At 39.4% G+C, this 14,617-nt stretch overlaps 1 protein-coding gene across 1 annotated transcript in view; it reads left to right on the top strand.

The window, feature by feature from the left end:
• Window positions 1-14,617, top strand: part of LOC137641479 (PAX3- and PAX7-binding protein 1-like) — a 165,356-nt gene that overhangs the window by 75,922 nt on the left and 74,817 nt on the right. Inside the window, exon 8 of the mRNA XM_068374084.1 lies at window positions 6,731-6,920. Within this exon, the coding sequence (XP_068230185.1) occupies window positions 6,731-6,920 (190 nt within the window). The remainder of the gene's footprint in view (window positions 1-6,730; window positions 6,921-14,617) is intronic.

Raw genomic sequence — 14,617 nt, 5'->3', positions numbered from 1 at the left:
GGAGAGAAGTTATGATAATGGAACGTAAAGTGAAGCCAGGAAAAGGATGTTGCTATGCGATTTCTTCTTTTGTGTTAGAATTTTTCTTAGTAGAATTTTGTTTTAGTAACACGAGTTATGATGCATTTTATAATTTTTTTTATAGACTTTGTAGCATTTTATTCGAATCACTACCTTTAGACTAATATTTACTGTAAATCATTTCCTGTTTTGGAATATGATGAAATTTTTGAACTAGAAATTTTTCATTGGGGTAGTTCAAATAACTCGAAGGTTATTTGCAGCGTACGCTATAATCAAAGCCTGTGGCTGTTGTAGATCTTTGACAAGGGTATTATACTGTAGAATAGTTGACAGATTGCACATTTTGCAGATACTTAAAAAATGGAGAAGGTTTTAGGAGATTTTCCGAGATGTATTTCAAAACTTTTTAGAATGGTCCTTGGTTTTTTGGCTGTCAACAAATTTAGGATAAATTTGATTTTAATAGCCTTAGTATCTAATCGTGTAATATATTGTAAGCAATTTACCATGCTAGGCAGTATATCTTAGCAATCCATGTACAGTATGCCAACGGTTATATAAGCGTATGAGCAATTTGGCGGAGTAACGAGAACTTTGTGTGTGGAGGAAATGCCCCATAAATCTGTCACTGGCAGCTGGGTGACAGATTGGGTTTAAGGCGACAGACAAGATGTCTTTTCGGCTTCTACTCCTGATGCCTGGCGGTTGATCTTACTAGAATTAGTATGGACAGGCAGGGGTCGCTTGCCTTAGTTAGATAGGCACTGTGGATTACAAGGAACTGGCTTTCCTTTGATGAATTTAGCCTATGAATCCTCTATGGATTTAGTCAGTCTATGGAAAGTAAAAATGACAGAATGGCCCTCAGTCCTTGGTTTATAAATACTAAAGAAAAACGGAAAATTCGTAATTGGAATGTTAGAACCATGAATCAGATTGGGAAAACACAGCAAATGGAGAATGAATTTATGAAATATAGTTTAGATATCTTGGCCCTAAGTGAAACATGTTGTAAGGGGATTGGTAAAGAAATCTTAGACCAAGATAGTGAAGTCTAAAGAAAAGCCAGGATGACTGAAGAGAATAATTAGAGAGGAAATCAAATGAGGCTGACAAAGCTATGCATTTAGGGAGTGGCTATGGTGTAAGAATTGCTTACAGAATTATTAATGAAATCTCTACTGGGGCAAAGAACAAGAAACATATACCCATCAAAAAGAGAGATGGATGTGTTATAACAATATTAGATGAAGAAAAATAATGTTGGATAGAACACTTTAGTGAGGTCCTGAATAGGAGATATAAAGCGAATGATTTGATTGATATACCTGAAGCTGATGACCTTGATGTACCCTTGAATGAATTCTGTGTGTTTTGAAGTCGAAGCCACCATTGAAAAAAATTAGAGATGGAAATTCCCTGGATACAATGGAATAACTGCTGAGGTGTTGGCCAAAAAGGCTGATTAAAGGGAGTTAAAAGTGTTGGTGGAAAAAGAAAAGAAAAAGAGGTTTGACCGATTGCAATAGTTACAGTGGCATCACACTTACGTCTGTTATCATAAAAAATATATAGTATGCTCATTCTAAAGAGACTAGAGAGACAGATTAATGAAAAGCTGAGAGATGAACAAGCAGGATTTAGAAAAGGTAAAAGTTGTACTGACCAAATTTTCATTTTAAGACATTTGGTACAGCAATGTGTAGAATATAGAAATCCACTCTTGATGGCATTTGTGGACTATGAAAAAGGCTTTTGATAGTGTGCAGCAGCCAAATTTGGGGAGAGTCCTGCATTATTATAGAGTTACTCTTAAATACTTAAATTTGATTATCTGTTCATGAGCATAGCAAGTGCCAAGTTAATGTTAGTGGAGTCCTATCAAATGAATTTCCAATGAACAATGGAGTACTCCAAGGGAATATATTGTCACCTATGATGCTTATCCTCCTCATAGATTTTGTAATGCATAGAACAATTGGGGAAGGTGGAGAAGGATTGGATTGGATTTGACCTGGAGTATGCTGATGACACTGTGCTTATTAGCAGAACACCGCATGATTTGCATAGCTTGCTTATCTTAATAAATGAAATATCATAAGAGGTTGGGCTCAAGATAAAGAGGAAGAAAGACAGATAATGAGAAAATATGCAATGGAAGATGAGATATCATCAGAAGGAGAAAGGATCAATGAGGTGGAATCATTCAAATATTTAGGAACTATGATCTCTAATACAGGATATTTAGAATTTGAGTTTGATGAAAGATTGAAAAATGCTAATCATATAATGGCTAGGGTAAGTAAAATGTTGAAATCAAATTGCATGAAATTACATGTAAAAATCAAGCTGTATGTCAGTTTAGTGAGATCGGTTTTACTGTATGGGCATGAGTCGTGGTATGACAATGAAACAATATTCAACAGCTTTTATAGATTTGAGAACAAAGTCCTCAGAAGAATATTGGAAGTTAAATGGCAGGACAGGATTAGAAGTGAAACTATAAGAGAGATTATTCGAGTGCCATATGATCACGAAACTTTCAACTGGGCTCCACAAGGCACCAGAAGAGTTGGAAGAGCTAGGCCTGCAAGACTGAGGACTGAAGCGTGAAGTAGGAGATGATGTAAGACGAAGTATCGATTTAAAAGCTCAAGATAGAGACGATTGGCGAAATCTTACAGAGGCCCTTTGTGTCAATAGGCGTAGGAGTTGATGATGATGATTGTAAGCATTAAATCTTGCTTCTCGTGTCATAGTAAGATAAAAGTTAGGGCAGGTGTATGAAACTTATCTTATATATTCTTAGGAGGGAAAAATGTCGAGAATTAGTAATTGGAATGTAAGGGTGTTAGAGCCATAGATAGATTGAAAATATTTTGATTAGAAATTCAACGATTTGTATATACATTATCTAATGCAGATTAGCTAATTTTCGAAGGTCTTACACTGAAATATTTTTTTTATTTTTAATTTTTTAAAGGTACGTTGTCGTTTATATTTTTTATTAGAAATTTCGAATATAGTCTACAAAGTACATATTTGTAGGCTTGAGTGTAATTTCTTTTGTCGTTGGGGTTCATTTTAGCTCTTTTTGAAGTGGTTTTGAAGCAAGTACAATACGTAAATGAAAAATAAAATATGAACACATTAAAGATACATGAGGTCTATTATTAAGATGGTCTTATTGCTGGAAGTTGCCACCTTTTTTTGCTCTCTCCTTAAAAGGGACATTTCCTGTCATCTTTAAATTCTTTTGATCCTTCTTGGTGCAGCAAATGGTTGATTTGTTGATGCTATAGTGGCATAGTACCATAGTGGCTTCTACCTTCCTTAAGCATGTCAAGGGGTTTCATCTTTTGTACTACAGTAAGAGTCCTTCTCAGATGCTTGGGTTCACTGCTAAAATCCTTAGAAGGCACTGAATGTTTAGCATGGTATGGTAGGGCTTAAAAGCATTTAAGAATTTCAGTAAAAAATGCAAAAAAAATAAACACCACACAACACACACACAAAGATGCAGAGCAATGTCGTGTGTGTATCTAGAAGCAAACTGAACAGTGTTGGGTATATGAGAGTGATCCTATGGTTTGACAGCTAATAAGCAGCCAGGATACTAATTAGCGTGTTTGATTGTTTGTCTCTCCTCTACGGCCAATAGTGTGCCTTGTATGTAATTTTCTGGGCAAGTTAAGCTTATCTTCTCACACTTCATAAGTTTGGTTTTCCATATAGATGAGCAATTCTTTGTGTCGCCTACAGCACACTACGGATTCTCTTCTTCCCATCCAACTAAACAATATAGATTTACTCACAATGTATTTATATATCCCCGATGTACTGAGGGATTAATAGGTGAATCACAATATGGCAAGGGATTACTGTACATCAATACAGTATTACTTTTATTAATCAAGCAATTCTCGTTATGCTATCATTAGAAAGAGCAAAATACTAGAGAAGTATGATTACATTTATAACTTGACTAGAGACCTTGTAGAAGTGGTGACTGTGTTAGCTTTTCCTACTACATCCTGCCACTAGAGCTTTTGATATCATTAGTATTATAAATATATAATTAATTTTCTCAGGCGTTGCACCGAAAATAAATGCCCTCCATTTCTGTCTTGTGCTCTTTCTGCCTGAACTCCCATTAGTTAGGTCTTCATCTGTCCTAGTTTTCATAAATATCTGGGCTGGCCTACTGAGGTTGGGCCAGCTACTACCTCATCTATGACTATTTCCTCATACTTTCTCATTAGCTAGGATCTCTGACAGTGTTTAGTGAGAATAAGACATTTGTGGTTGAAGAAATAGCTGGGTCATTGATGAACTACAAATACAATTACGTTAATTATAGGTCACCATTTCCCCTGCTTTTATTTGAATTATATCTGCTGTGTGTTATAATTGTTAAAATCTGCCAAGTTGTGGTGGACGGATATAGTGAGAATGTTTGAACACACATGGAAACTTTTTTTCTCGCTGCCTAGTTAATTCCAAGTCTATATTGATTTTTTTAATATATTTTATTTTTTACATTGCATATTTGTATGTGTTGATGGGAAATATTTGATTACTTCAATATACTTATTATCATTCTATTCCTGCTCTGTCTTCTATTTGCGGATTACTTATGACTGCATTACCTTGCACTAAATATTCTTTTGTTTGATCCTAGTTACTTGACTTCATGTCTAGACTGTACAGTACTATTATGACATTCTTTTACATTCTTTATTTCCTCTTTTTTAAAAGAAATAATGATATTTGAAACCATTAATTAGTAATTGTTATTACTGTTTTTTTAGTTATTATTCACTAACTTTGATTATTTTGTTATCAATTACAATATATAATTTATGATACTGTAAAGCTAGATTGTGTAGTGAAACATTTAAACTGCCATGGGGCTAGACTTGAGAGGAGTTGTTTGTTTTTTTTATATTGATAACTCATTGTTTATTTGAAAAGAAATTTTATTTTAAGGAAGAAAAAGTTTCTAATATTCATTTTTAACCCTTTTACCCCCAGGCTATTTGGAAATTTCCAACCCTTAACCCCCAAGGGGTTGTTTTTTTCCCAGCACATTTTGCAGTATATTTTTTTTTAAATTGCTCTAACAACCTTAATTTTTGTCATAGAGAGGTCAGGTTGGTCTCATTCTCTTGGAAAATGCCTGAATTTTCTAAAAAAAAATATCAAAAATATGAAAAAAAAATTTTTATAGCATTTTTTTTGCAAGGACGTACCGGTACGTCCATGTGGGTAAAGGGATGGCTTTTGTGAAACGTACTAGTATGTCCTTTGGGGGTAAAAGGGTTAAATAAAAAGGATGTAAATCAAAGTTATGTAGGAATACGAGTTGTTAGGAAAGGTAATTTAATGTAGACTAAGAACTTAGGCTTTAGAAATTCACTTATCGTTCTGGCGTGTGATTTAAGCCTCGAATCATTTTTAAAGAATTTTCCGGTGATGAAGTGTGGTCCCATATACAATATACAATTTTTGGAAGGCTTTGTAATCAATATTTATTGAAATTTTTTGGAAATTCTCGTATTCAGACATACTATGCATTGTTCATCAGTCCATTTGCGACTTCAAATTTTCCCCAATCATAAGTATATATTTATCTTTTAGCTTTAGACACTACAGTATACAGTAGCTCATCACATTCATGTTTACATAAAGTTCATTGATATCTTTTATTTAGGATCACCGTGTGAGACAGGTTTGTCATCGTTTATGAGGAGCAAAAGTACATTAAATAGTCTCCGGTGAGACGAGCCCAAGTATGGATTGTATATACGGCAGAGTTAAATTCTCTTTACTAAAAAAAAATATCGAGAAAAATTCTTTTTTGATATATAATAGTGTACTGTTATTGTTGGTAAAATAATTATGAATATGCATTAATTTGTTCTATTTACAACTTTTAAATTTTGCCAACCCATAATAAAATTAGAATGGACTTTCTGTATTGTATTGAAATTATCAGATGATTCTTCAAAGTTGTTAGCAAGTAATTTTTCAATAGTTTTTTAGAAGTGTAAAAGTAATTCTTTTTGAATAGACATTGAACTTGGATTTTAATTGTAAAAATTCTGATATGTCAATTAACAGACTATGAACAAAGTAGTGGGTGATGATATGATTTACATTGATATTATTCAATATTTGATAGATTCTAATACTTTCGTATGATTGAAAAATCTAATTTCAAAGTTAATATTTCCCTTAGGATTTCTATTTTTAGTTTGTTTTTTTGTATCCCCAATATTGATTATTTGTTGTTCTTATTATCCAATTTAAGGTAGAGGATAGTGGTGAATTGATTCTTGGGTGAATTGCTAGATAGATATGTTGAACATTTGCTGCTATTGTTCATTGTTTTATAGATCATGCATTGTGCTCTCTCTTGGAACATTTTAAAGTAAAGTACTTTATTGCAGTTCCTGTAAACACAAGATCTTAATACATTTACTTGGCAACTTTTTCCTTGCAATGTATTGATCTTTTTAGACATCTGTTCATCATCCTCGTATCATCTTTCTCTCATGTACTCTATAATGATTTAAGTTTTTTTTCATCTCATTTGATACATCATTCAACAATTAGATATGACTGGTTTTTAGTCTTAAGGTGATTTATCAGCTTTGGACACATCTTACGTCCTTTGTCTTCCCTTTTGTCTCCCACTCTCCAGTCGTGGAAGCTTGGAGGAGGTGTATCGCCGTCACCAGGCAGAGGCAGATAAAGTGGTTGACGACTTGATCAGCAGCAAGTCTTCAGTCGCACGGTGCAGCATGGAGCAGCATCCACTTACTGGCATCTTCCAGTTTTACCAAGATATCCGTGGGTATGTCACTGACTTAAGAGACTGTCTAAATGAAAAGGTGGGTTCATCAGCGAGCTTACGCATATACATAGAGAAACGGGTTTGGGAATTTACCTTGGTCATTTCAGTATTGGAATGCTGATAAGTTTGGCAACTATGTTTGTTAATTTTAAATAGAAGCTAAGAAGTCCAAAGTGTTGATGATTTTAAATTGTTGAAAGTGGGAAGTAACCTCAGTAAATCCTCCTACAGGCATGTTGATTATAGTCTGTGTAAAGTCATTTTCTCTCAAGATTTTCTCATTTCAAATAGTATTCTTGTTTACTTAAGCTGATAAAACTTTTTTCATTGACAGAATAATTATCTTGATTCAACTTTACCTGCACGTTAGCGTTCTATGCTCAATATAAGATTTAGGAGAGTAGGCATGTTGAGTAAGTTAGCATTGAAATAAAGCCTAGGAATAGAAGAAACTCTAATCTCATCTGATGAGGAGAAACCCCCTTACCTCCCCCTAGAGTACCACAAGTTATATTAAAAAGCTTATTAATTAGTGTTTAGCACTTTTTTCTTCTAGTATCAAAGTATTAGTTATTGTAGTCATGCAGAGAGTTTTTATCTTCAGTTTGGTTTGGTTTAACTTGGAATGAGTGTCATCTTTTCACATATAGTAAATACTAAATCCAATCGTCTCGGTTTTACATTCGAGTAGGCTGTAAGACAAGTAGTAGGAGGGTTTACTTAACATTACTTTTATACAGTTTGATAACAAAGGTAAGTGTAAAAGTCACACATTTGGAAAGATACAGAAAAGGTAAGTTAAAAGAGTGTTTCTCGTTCATTAATGATCAGAATGTTAGTTTATTGTGTTAAATTTTCCATTGAATTATTGGAGTTTGTGTGTATGGTGCTTTTCATTCACGTAAGCCGACAGTTGGAATATTACAGAGTTGGCTCCATCACATATGCCAATTTTTCTGCAAGTAGTGAGGTAAATGTCATTCCTGAATATCGTGCTTTTATGGGAGCTGGATAATGAACTACTGTATGGCTATTTGCTCCTGGTTTGGGAATTGAGTTGATCACTGGATTAGTTGGAGATCAGTTGTACTATATTATAGCTCAAGTAATTCTTTTTCATCACTTATTCTATAGTTTTTCCAGCTCAAATACAAACCTATTATATATGTTGGGTATATTGTTTTCGGCAAAGCTGAACTAGCTATAATAATTTCAAGTGAGGGATAACTATCGTGGGTGGAGATGGGGGTAGCCCGGCTACCCTGCTCTATCACTCACCTGGGTCGAGTAACCACTTAGCTTTCTTGGGTTGGTAGAGATGGACATACTGCCTGCACTCTCCTGATTTTGACTGCCTTTGATTGTTTTACAGTTAATTCTGTTTCTTTTTCATTATATATATATCTATGGAACCATTCATGCATGTTTTTATATATATATACTGTATGTAACTTTTATTACAGTGCTGTTTGTGTGACAGCGTATTACGGCGTCTTGCCGCAAGGCAGTCTTCATTATGTTGATACTACTACTCCCTTACTCGCTGCTCTCCGTCTTACATGGATGGCTGGCAGTTCCTAGGGGAGGGTGGGTTCACCTTTCCCTTTCGCGTATTAGGTATCGCTCCCTATTAGTTTCTTCAGTTCTCAAGTTGAATTTATTAAGTGCTTGTTATTCAACTTTTTCAGCAGTTTTATGATTTGTATTCGTCATAACTTTTATTTGTTCCTCAAATACCGATGTAATAGCAGATCCATTCGTTCCTGTGGAATCAACCGCTCCGGTCTGTCTGGTGCTACCGGTGGCAGCTCGTGAGCTGCTCGCTGGTTATGAGATAGCACTCGATGCCGATCTTCAACTTGAACAAGGCTTGTTGAAGGGAAGCAGAAAGTGCTGTTAGGAGATTTCCCTCCAGAGGTTGGAGAACTTTCCCTTTCGAGGGAGAGTTAACCTCCCTGGGTGTTGGGCTGCTTTCCCTTTCGAGAGAGAGCTTCCCTTCATCAGCCGTTTAGCAACCTTCCCCCTTTCAGGAAGAATTGCTAACAGCTGGTTGAAGATTGCCACTTGCCCTCTCGTCACCAAAGACTGTGCTTCTCCCCCTTGGGCTGGGGGAAAGTAAAGTCCAAGGCAAGGTCCTCCTTCGGAAGGACTTCTCTCTTGTCTGCGAGAGATTGTTCAGTGTCCAACACATGATGTACGCCTACGTTTCTCCCATTGGGCTGGGGGAAAACTAGTTTTAGGCGACGTCCTCTTTCAGGAGAACATTCCTCTCGTTCAAGAGAGAAAGCTTGTTCATCTTTTTGTGACGGCAGACTCCCTCTCCGGAGGTTCTTGCTAGACGTTCCCCTTTGGGGGGTGCATCGAGAGGAGGAGTTTCTGACCCCTCTTCTCCCTAGGCTTCCTCCTTTCCTTGGGTAGGAGACACCCTTTTGTAAATTTGGATTGTTGCAGGTTCTGCGGCCTGTCGATCTGACCTTGGTCTTGTGCCCTACGCTGAAAAAGTTGCTTCTCCTCCAGGAGCGGTAGGAGAGCAAAGTCCTAGGCATGTTTCAACTTCAAAGGAACATCTCTCGTTCTGTGAGAGAACCTCTTATGGTCAGCTGTCTCCTTATGCATATGCTTCTCCCCAAAGGGCGGGGGGTAGTGTGTTGTTCTGAGCGATGTTCTCCTTTGAGAGAACAAACCTCTCCCTGGGGAGGAAGCTCTCGAGCTTAAGCAGTCTCCCCCTCTGGTGATTTCAGCTAGACATTCCCCTTCAGAGGTTTATCGGATGGAGGAGTTTTTTGACCTTCTCCATCCAGGGTGTGCTCCTCCCCAGCTGTAGGTGACGCTTTTTTGAGCCCTCGGGTTCAAGTCGCGATGTCCCTTTGGGGTCTCTTGATGATCTCGTATCGGGCTTGCTTGATCCGAAGCCTTCGGGCTTCCGTTGTGATGGTCTTTCAGGTTCTCGCAACACGGGACCTTTGGGTCTTCGTTTCGCTAAGCCTCCGGGCTTGCAGTACACTGAACCTTCGAGTTCTGGGTTCAATGTTCCTTCGGGTTCTCGTAACCTGGGACCTTTGGATCCCTATTTCGGTAAGCCTTTGGGCTAATTGGACACCGAAACTTGGGGTTCTGGTTTCGATGTTCCTTCGTGCTCTCGCAACCCTGGTTACGCTGAACCCTTGGGTTCTCGCAACCCGGGACCTTCGGGTTCTCATCACACTGAGCCTTCGGGCTCTCGTGGTACCAGGGGACCTTCAGGTCCTCGTCCCGCTGAGCCTTCGGGGTCTCGTGACTTGTCACGCATTGGGATTGCACGACCTCAGGTCTTCGGGCTTTTGTTGCATGGAGCCTTCTGGCTCTTGCAACCCGGGATCTTCGGGTCCATGTCTTGTTAGGTCCTCATGCTTACAGGATACCGAGCCTTCGGGTTCAGGTTACGTGGAGCCCTCGGGCTCTCATAACCCGAGACCTTCGGGTTCCAGTTGCTTGAGCTCTTAGGTTCTCGCAACTCCTGTTATGTTGAATGGGCTCTAGTGACCGCTGTTATGCTAAGTCTGTTGATTCACATAACAGAGAATCTTCGGATTCTTGTCGCGTGAACCCCATGTAGCCTGAGGGATTCCATCTCCCTCCAGGCAGCGATGACATAGTTCCTTCAGGATCTTGTCATGCTTCTCGTCGCGTGAGCCCTATGGGTTCACACGACACGATGCCTGAGGATTTCCATCTCCCTTCAGGTATCGATGATGCAGTTCCTTCAAGTTCTCGTTCTCGTCATCCTTGGTTGTGTGAACCCTGTGGGTTCATAAGACACATTGCCTGAGGGATTCCATCTTCCTCCAGGCAGCGATGACGTAGTTCCTTCAGATTCTCGGCATGCTTCTCGTCGTGTGAGCCCTGTGGTTTCACACGACATGAGGCCTGAGGGTTTCCATCTCGCTTCAGGTATCGATGATGCAGTTCCTTCAGATTCTCGTCGTGCCTCTTGTAGCAAGAACCCTGTAGGTTGACACGACACAATTCTTGAGTGATTCCATCTCTCATTAGGAATCAGTGATGTAGTTCCTTCGGGTTCTCGTCACGACGATCCCTTAGGGTCGCGCAAATTGGATGCACGATCCATAGTAGCTCCTTCTCCTGGGTTTTGCCCTCTTGCTCCTGCTTTTTCTCTTATGGCGTTACAGTCGCTGAACGGAGCACTGTCATGTGAACCTTAAGGTTCTTGTAACCTGCATCATGCTGAGCCTTCGGGCTCTTGTGTGGCGTATCATGCCGAGCCTTTGGGCTGATGTACCAACCTTTACGTTGAGCCTTAGGGCTCTCGTAATCTGGAGTCTTCAGTTTCTGTTGCGTGTAGCTTTTGGGTTTTCGCAACCTTGGTCACGTGGAGCCTTTGGGCTGTCGTGACTGGTGTTACGCTGAGCCCCTGGGGTCTCGTAACCCTTGTTATGTCGAGCCTTATGGCTCACGTAATGCGGAATTTCCTAGCTCTTGTCATATTGAGCCATCGGGCTTTCGTGACGCTGAACCTCCTGGGTCTCGTTTCATCGGTTATGCTGAGCCCCTGGGCTCGCATAACCTTCTTAGACTTATGGGTCCCCGTAGCACGGACCCTATGGGCTTACGTGACCAGGTTCTTGACCAATTTTCGAGTTCCCCTAGGTTCTCATCGTGCTGAATATCACGGTTCGCATGACCCAGAGCTTACTCTGAGAGCTCTATGGTTGATCGCCCCCATCCTACGGGCTTGGTCATCCAGCTTTACTTGTTCCCATGCTGTGTCACGCGGCAGAACAACGTCGCGCGACGGAGCAGAGTAGTGTGACTTGTAACGTCGCTCTACACTCCCAGCTGATTGCTATGCGACAGCGAGTCTGGTCCCGCCAGCAACATTCCTTTTGTTTACGAACGAACCCTCGTCACCTTCCCCCCACCCCTCCTACTTCTGGGGTACCAGGCGGCTCGTGATCGTCTCTCGACATCAAGAAACCCTCAACTGCCGGGACGGAAGCCATCAGAAAGAATTTTAACAATCCAGTTCAATTCCTTCTGGCAGGTCTTGCTTGCATTAGATGGTAGTTTTGTCGCTAGCGAGAAATAGATCAATGGCAACATAATGTATGGTCTTGTTGAGCAAACCCTCACATACGAGACCATACCCTTTTTGGGAAACTTGATAAAGGCTGTAAGAACTCCTTTCTGGTGCATGCGCTCTCTCCAAGACAAAACCTTCAGGTTATTGCCACAAACACAGTTTCCACTGATTGTTTGAGTCACCTGCATGCCGTCACTGTACTCCTGGGCACAACGACTTCTTGTTGTACATGCTTGGCTTCTGAACCATTTTATTTATTTTGCCCTTACAGGGTTATTATCTCAAGCATTAGTCCCAAGGGAGCAGTGTTAGTTTAAGTTTTCGAACGATAGAAACAATGTGGTCATCTTTTTATTATGTTTACAAAGGTTGAAACCCCGCCCACAAGGGAGCCAGACGACCTGTTTGTGTATGAACATTGGCAAGCCCCTCCTACAAGGAGGATAGGCAAACCAAAAGGAGGAATGATCACTACAATAACTGTATATTTTTTTTTGTTGGCATATGTGCTCACATCTTGAAAGAATACTACAGCTAGTCGACGATCAAATTTTCCTTGGGTGATAATGTTGTGATTTGTTGCACATACATTATTCCCGCTACTGGATTCATTTACAAATGTTTACCCGTAGTCAAAGATTACGCATGTACTAACGCAGATGGGCAAGCACATATGCGTGCAAGCGATCTTTCTACCAACAACGGCTATAGACCATCTAACAATTAGAACTCTGTTCTAATAAGTCTAACTTCTATATCCCTTACGGGAAACCAGGTTATACAATACTCTTCTACCTTCCCGTAACCAGACGTACTGTATATACAATCTGCCTTCATAGGCACTTCCTTCCTTTCTTTCCGATCGAAGGTCTTAGTATTCTTAGAAATATTTGTACTGAAAACTTCTCATAAGCATATCTGTTCCCTAGATAGTAACATTCAAAACTTGTGCCAATTTTACCAATCAGAGACGAAGAAATACAAACGATTTTTGTCTTTTTTAAGAAGGAGAAATCTTGGTTACAAACATTTTTAATGTTCTCCAACTGAGTTCCGGACCCGACTTTAATTCCGGCTACGCCACAAGCCTCCCATTGATATACTGTACTACCGTTAGAGAGTTATTAGGTTCTTTGACTGGCCAGACAGTATTACTTTGGATCCTTTTCACTGGTTACAGCTCATTTTCCTTTTGCCTACATCTACAGCGAATAGTCTGGCATATTCTTTACATATTCTCTTCTGTCGTCATACATTTGACAACACCGAGATTACCCAACACTTGTTCCTTGCTCAAGGTGTTAACTACTGCAATGTAATTCATTGTTCAGTGGTTACTTTCCTCTTGGTAAGGGTAGAAGAGACTTTAGCTATGGTAAGCAGCTCTTAAGAGAAAGACACTCCAAAATCAAACCATTGTTCTCTGGTCTTGGATAGTGCCTTAGCCTCTGTACCATGGTCTTTCACTCTCTTGGGGTAGAGTTCTCTTGCTTGAGGGTACACTCAGGCACACTATTCTATCTTATTTCTCTTATTCTTTTTTTTCTAAGATTTTATATTTTATATATGAAAGATTTATTTTATTGTTACTTTTCTTAGAATTTTTTATTTTAATTGTTAATTACTCCTCTTCTAGTTTCCTTTCCTCACTGGGCTATTTCCCCTGTTGGAGCCCTTATAGGGCTTATAGCATCCTGCTTTTCCAACTAGGGTTGTAGCTTAGTAAGTAATAATGATGAAAATAAAAATAAACATAATAATACATACATACATACATATACCAAGGAACTTCCCCCAATTTTGGGGGGTAGCCGACATCAACAAATGAAACAAATCAAAAAGGGGACCTCTACTACTACTACTACTACTACTACTACTACTACTACTACTACTACTACTACTACTACTACTACTACTACTACTACTACTAATAATAATAATAATAATAATAATAATAATAATAATAACAACAAACAATAATAAGGCCAAGGTTTGGGTGGATGGATGGAGTGAAGGAAGCTCTGGGTAATAGGAGGATAGATGTGAGAGAGGCAAGAGAGCGTGCTAGAAATAGGAATGAATGGCGAGCGATTGTAACACAGTTCCGGTAGGCTTTGCTGCTTCATCAGGTGCCTTGAAAGACCGCGAAGGTAGCAGCATTAGGAGATTCAGCGTTATGAAGCTTCATCTGTGGTGGATAACGGGGGAGGGTGGCCCGTGGCACCCCTAGCGGTACCAGCCCAACTCGGTTGAGTCCCTTGTCAGGCTGGGAGGAACGTAGAGAGGAGAGGTCCCCTTTCTGTTTCATTTGTTTGATGTCGACTACCCCCCAAAATTGGGGGAAGTGCCTTGGTATATGTATGATGTATAATAATAATAATGATAATACTGATAATACGCCCGTATGCTTGTCCTGCTCACAGGCCTGTGTTACTGGACCGTAGATAGACTTATGCACATATTAGCCGTCCAACAATAGATTGAAGATACATACATACATATACCAAGGCACTTCCCCCAATTTTGGGGGGTAGCTGACATCAAACAAAAGAAACAATATTATCTTTTGGGATTAGTTGGTGGCATTCGGTAGTTACCGACCGGTCTCTTGTCCGGAAGGCAATCTCTAAGGAGGGTCGCTGTTATAACGTAAG

This window comes from Palaemon carinicauda, chromosome 5 (genome assembly GCF_036898095.1).
Source record: "Palaemon carinicauda isolate YSFRI2023 chromosome 5, ASM3689809v2, whole genome shotgun sequence".
Lineage (NCBI taxonomy): Eukaryota > Metazoa > Arthropoda > Malacostraca > Decapoda > Palaemonidae > Palaemon > Palaemon carinicauda.
This window is presented reverse-complemented; position numbering and strand designations above follow the sequence as displayed.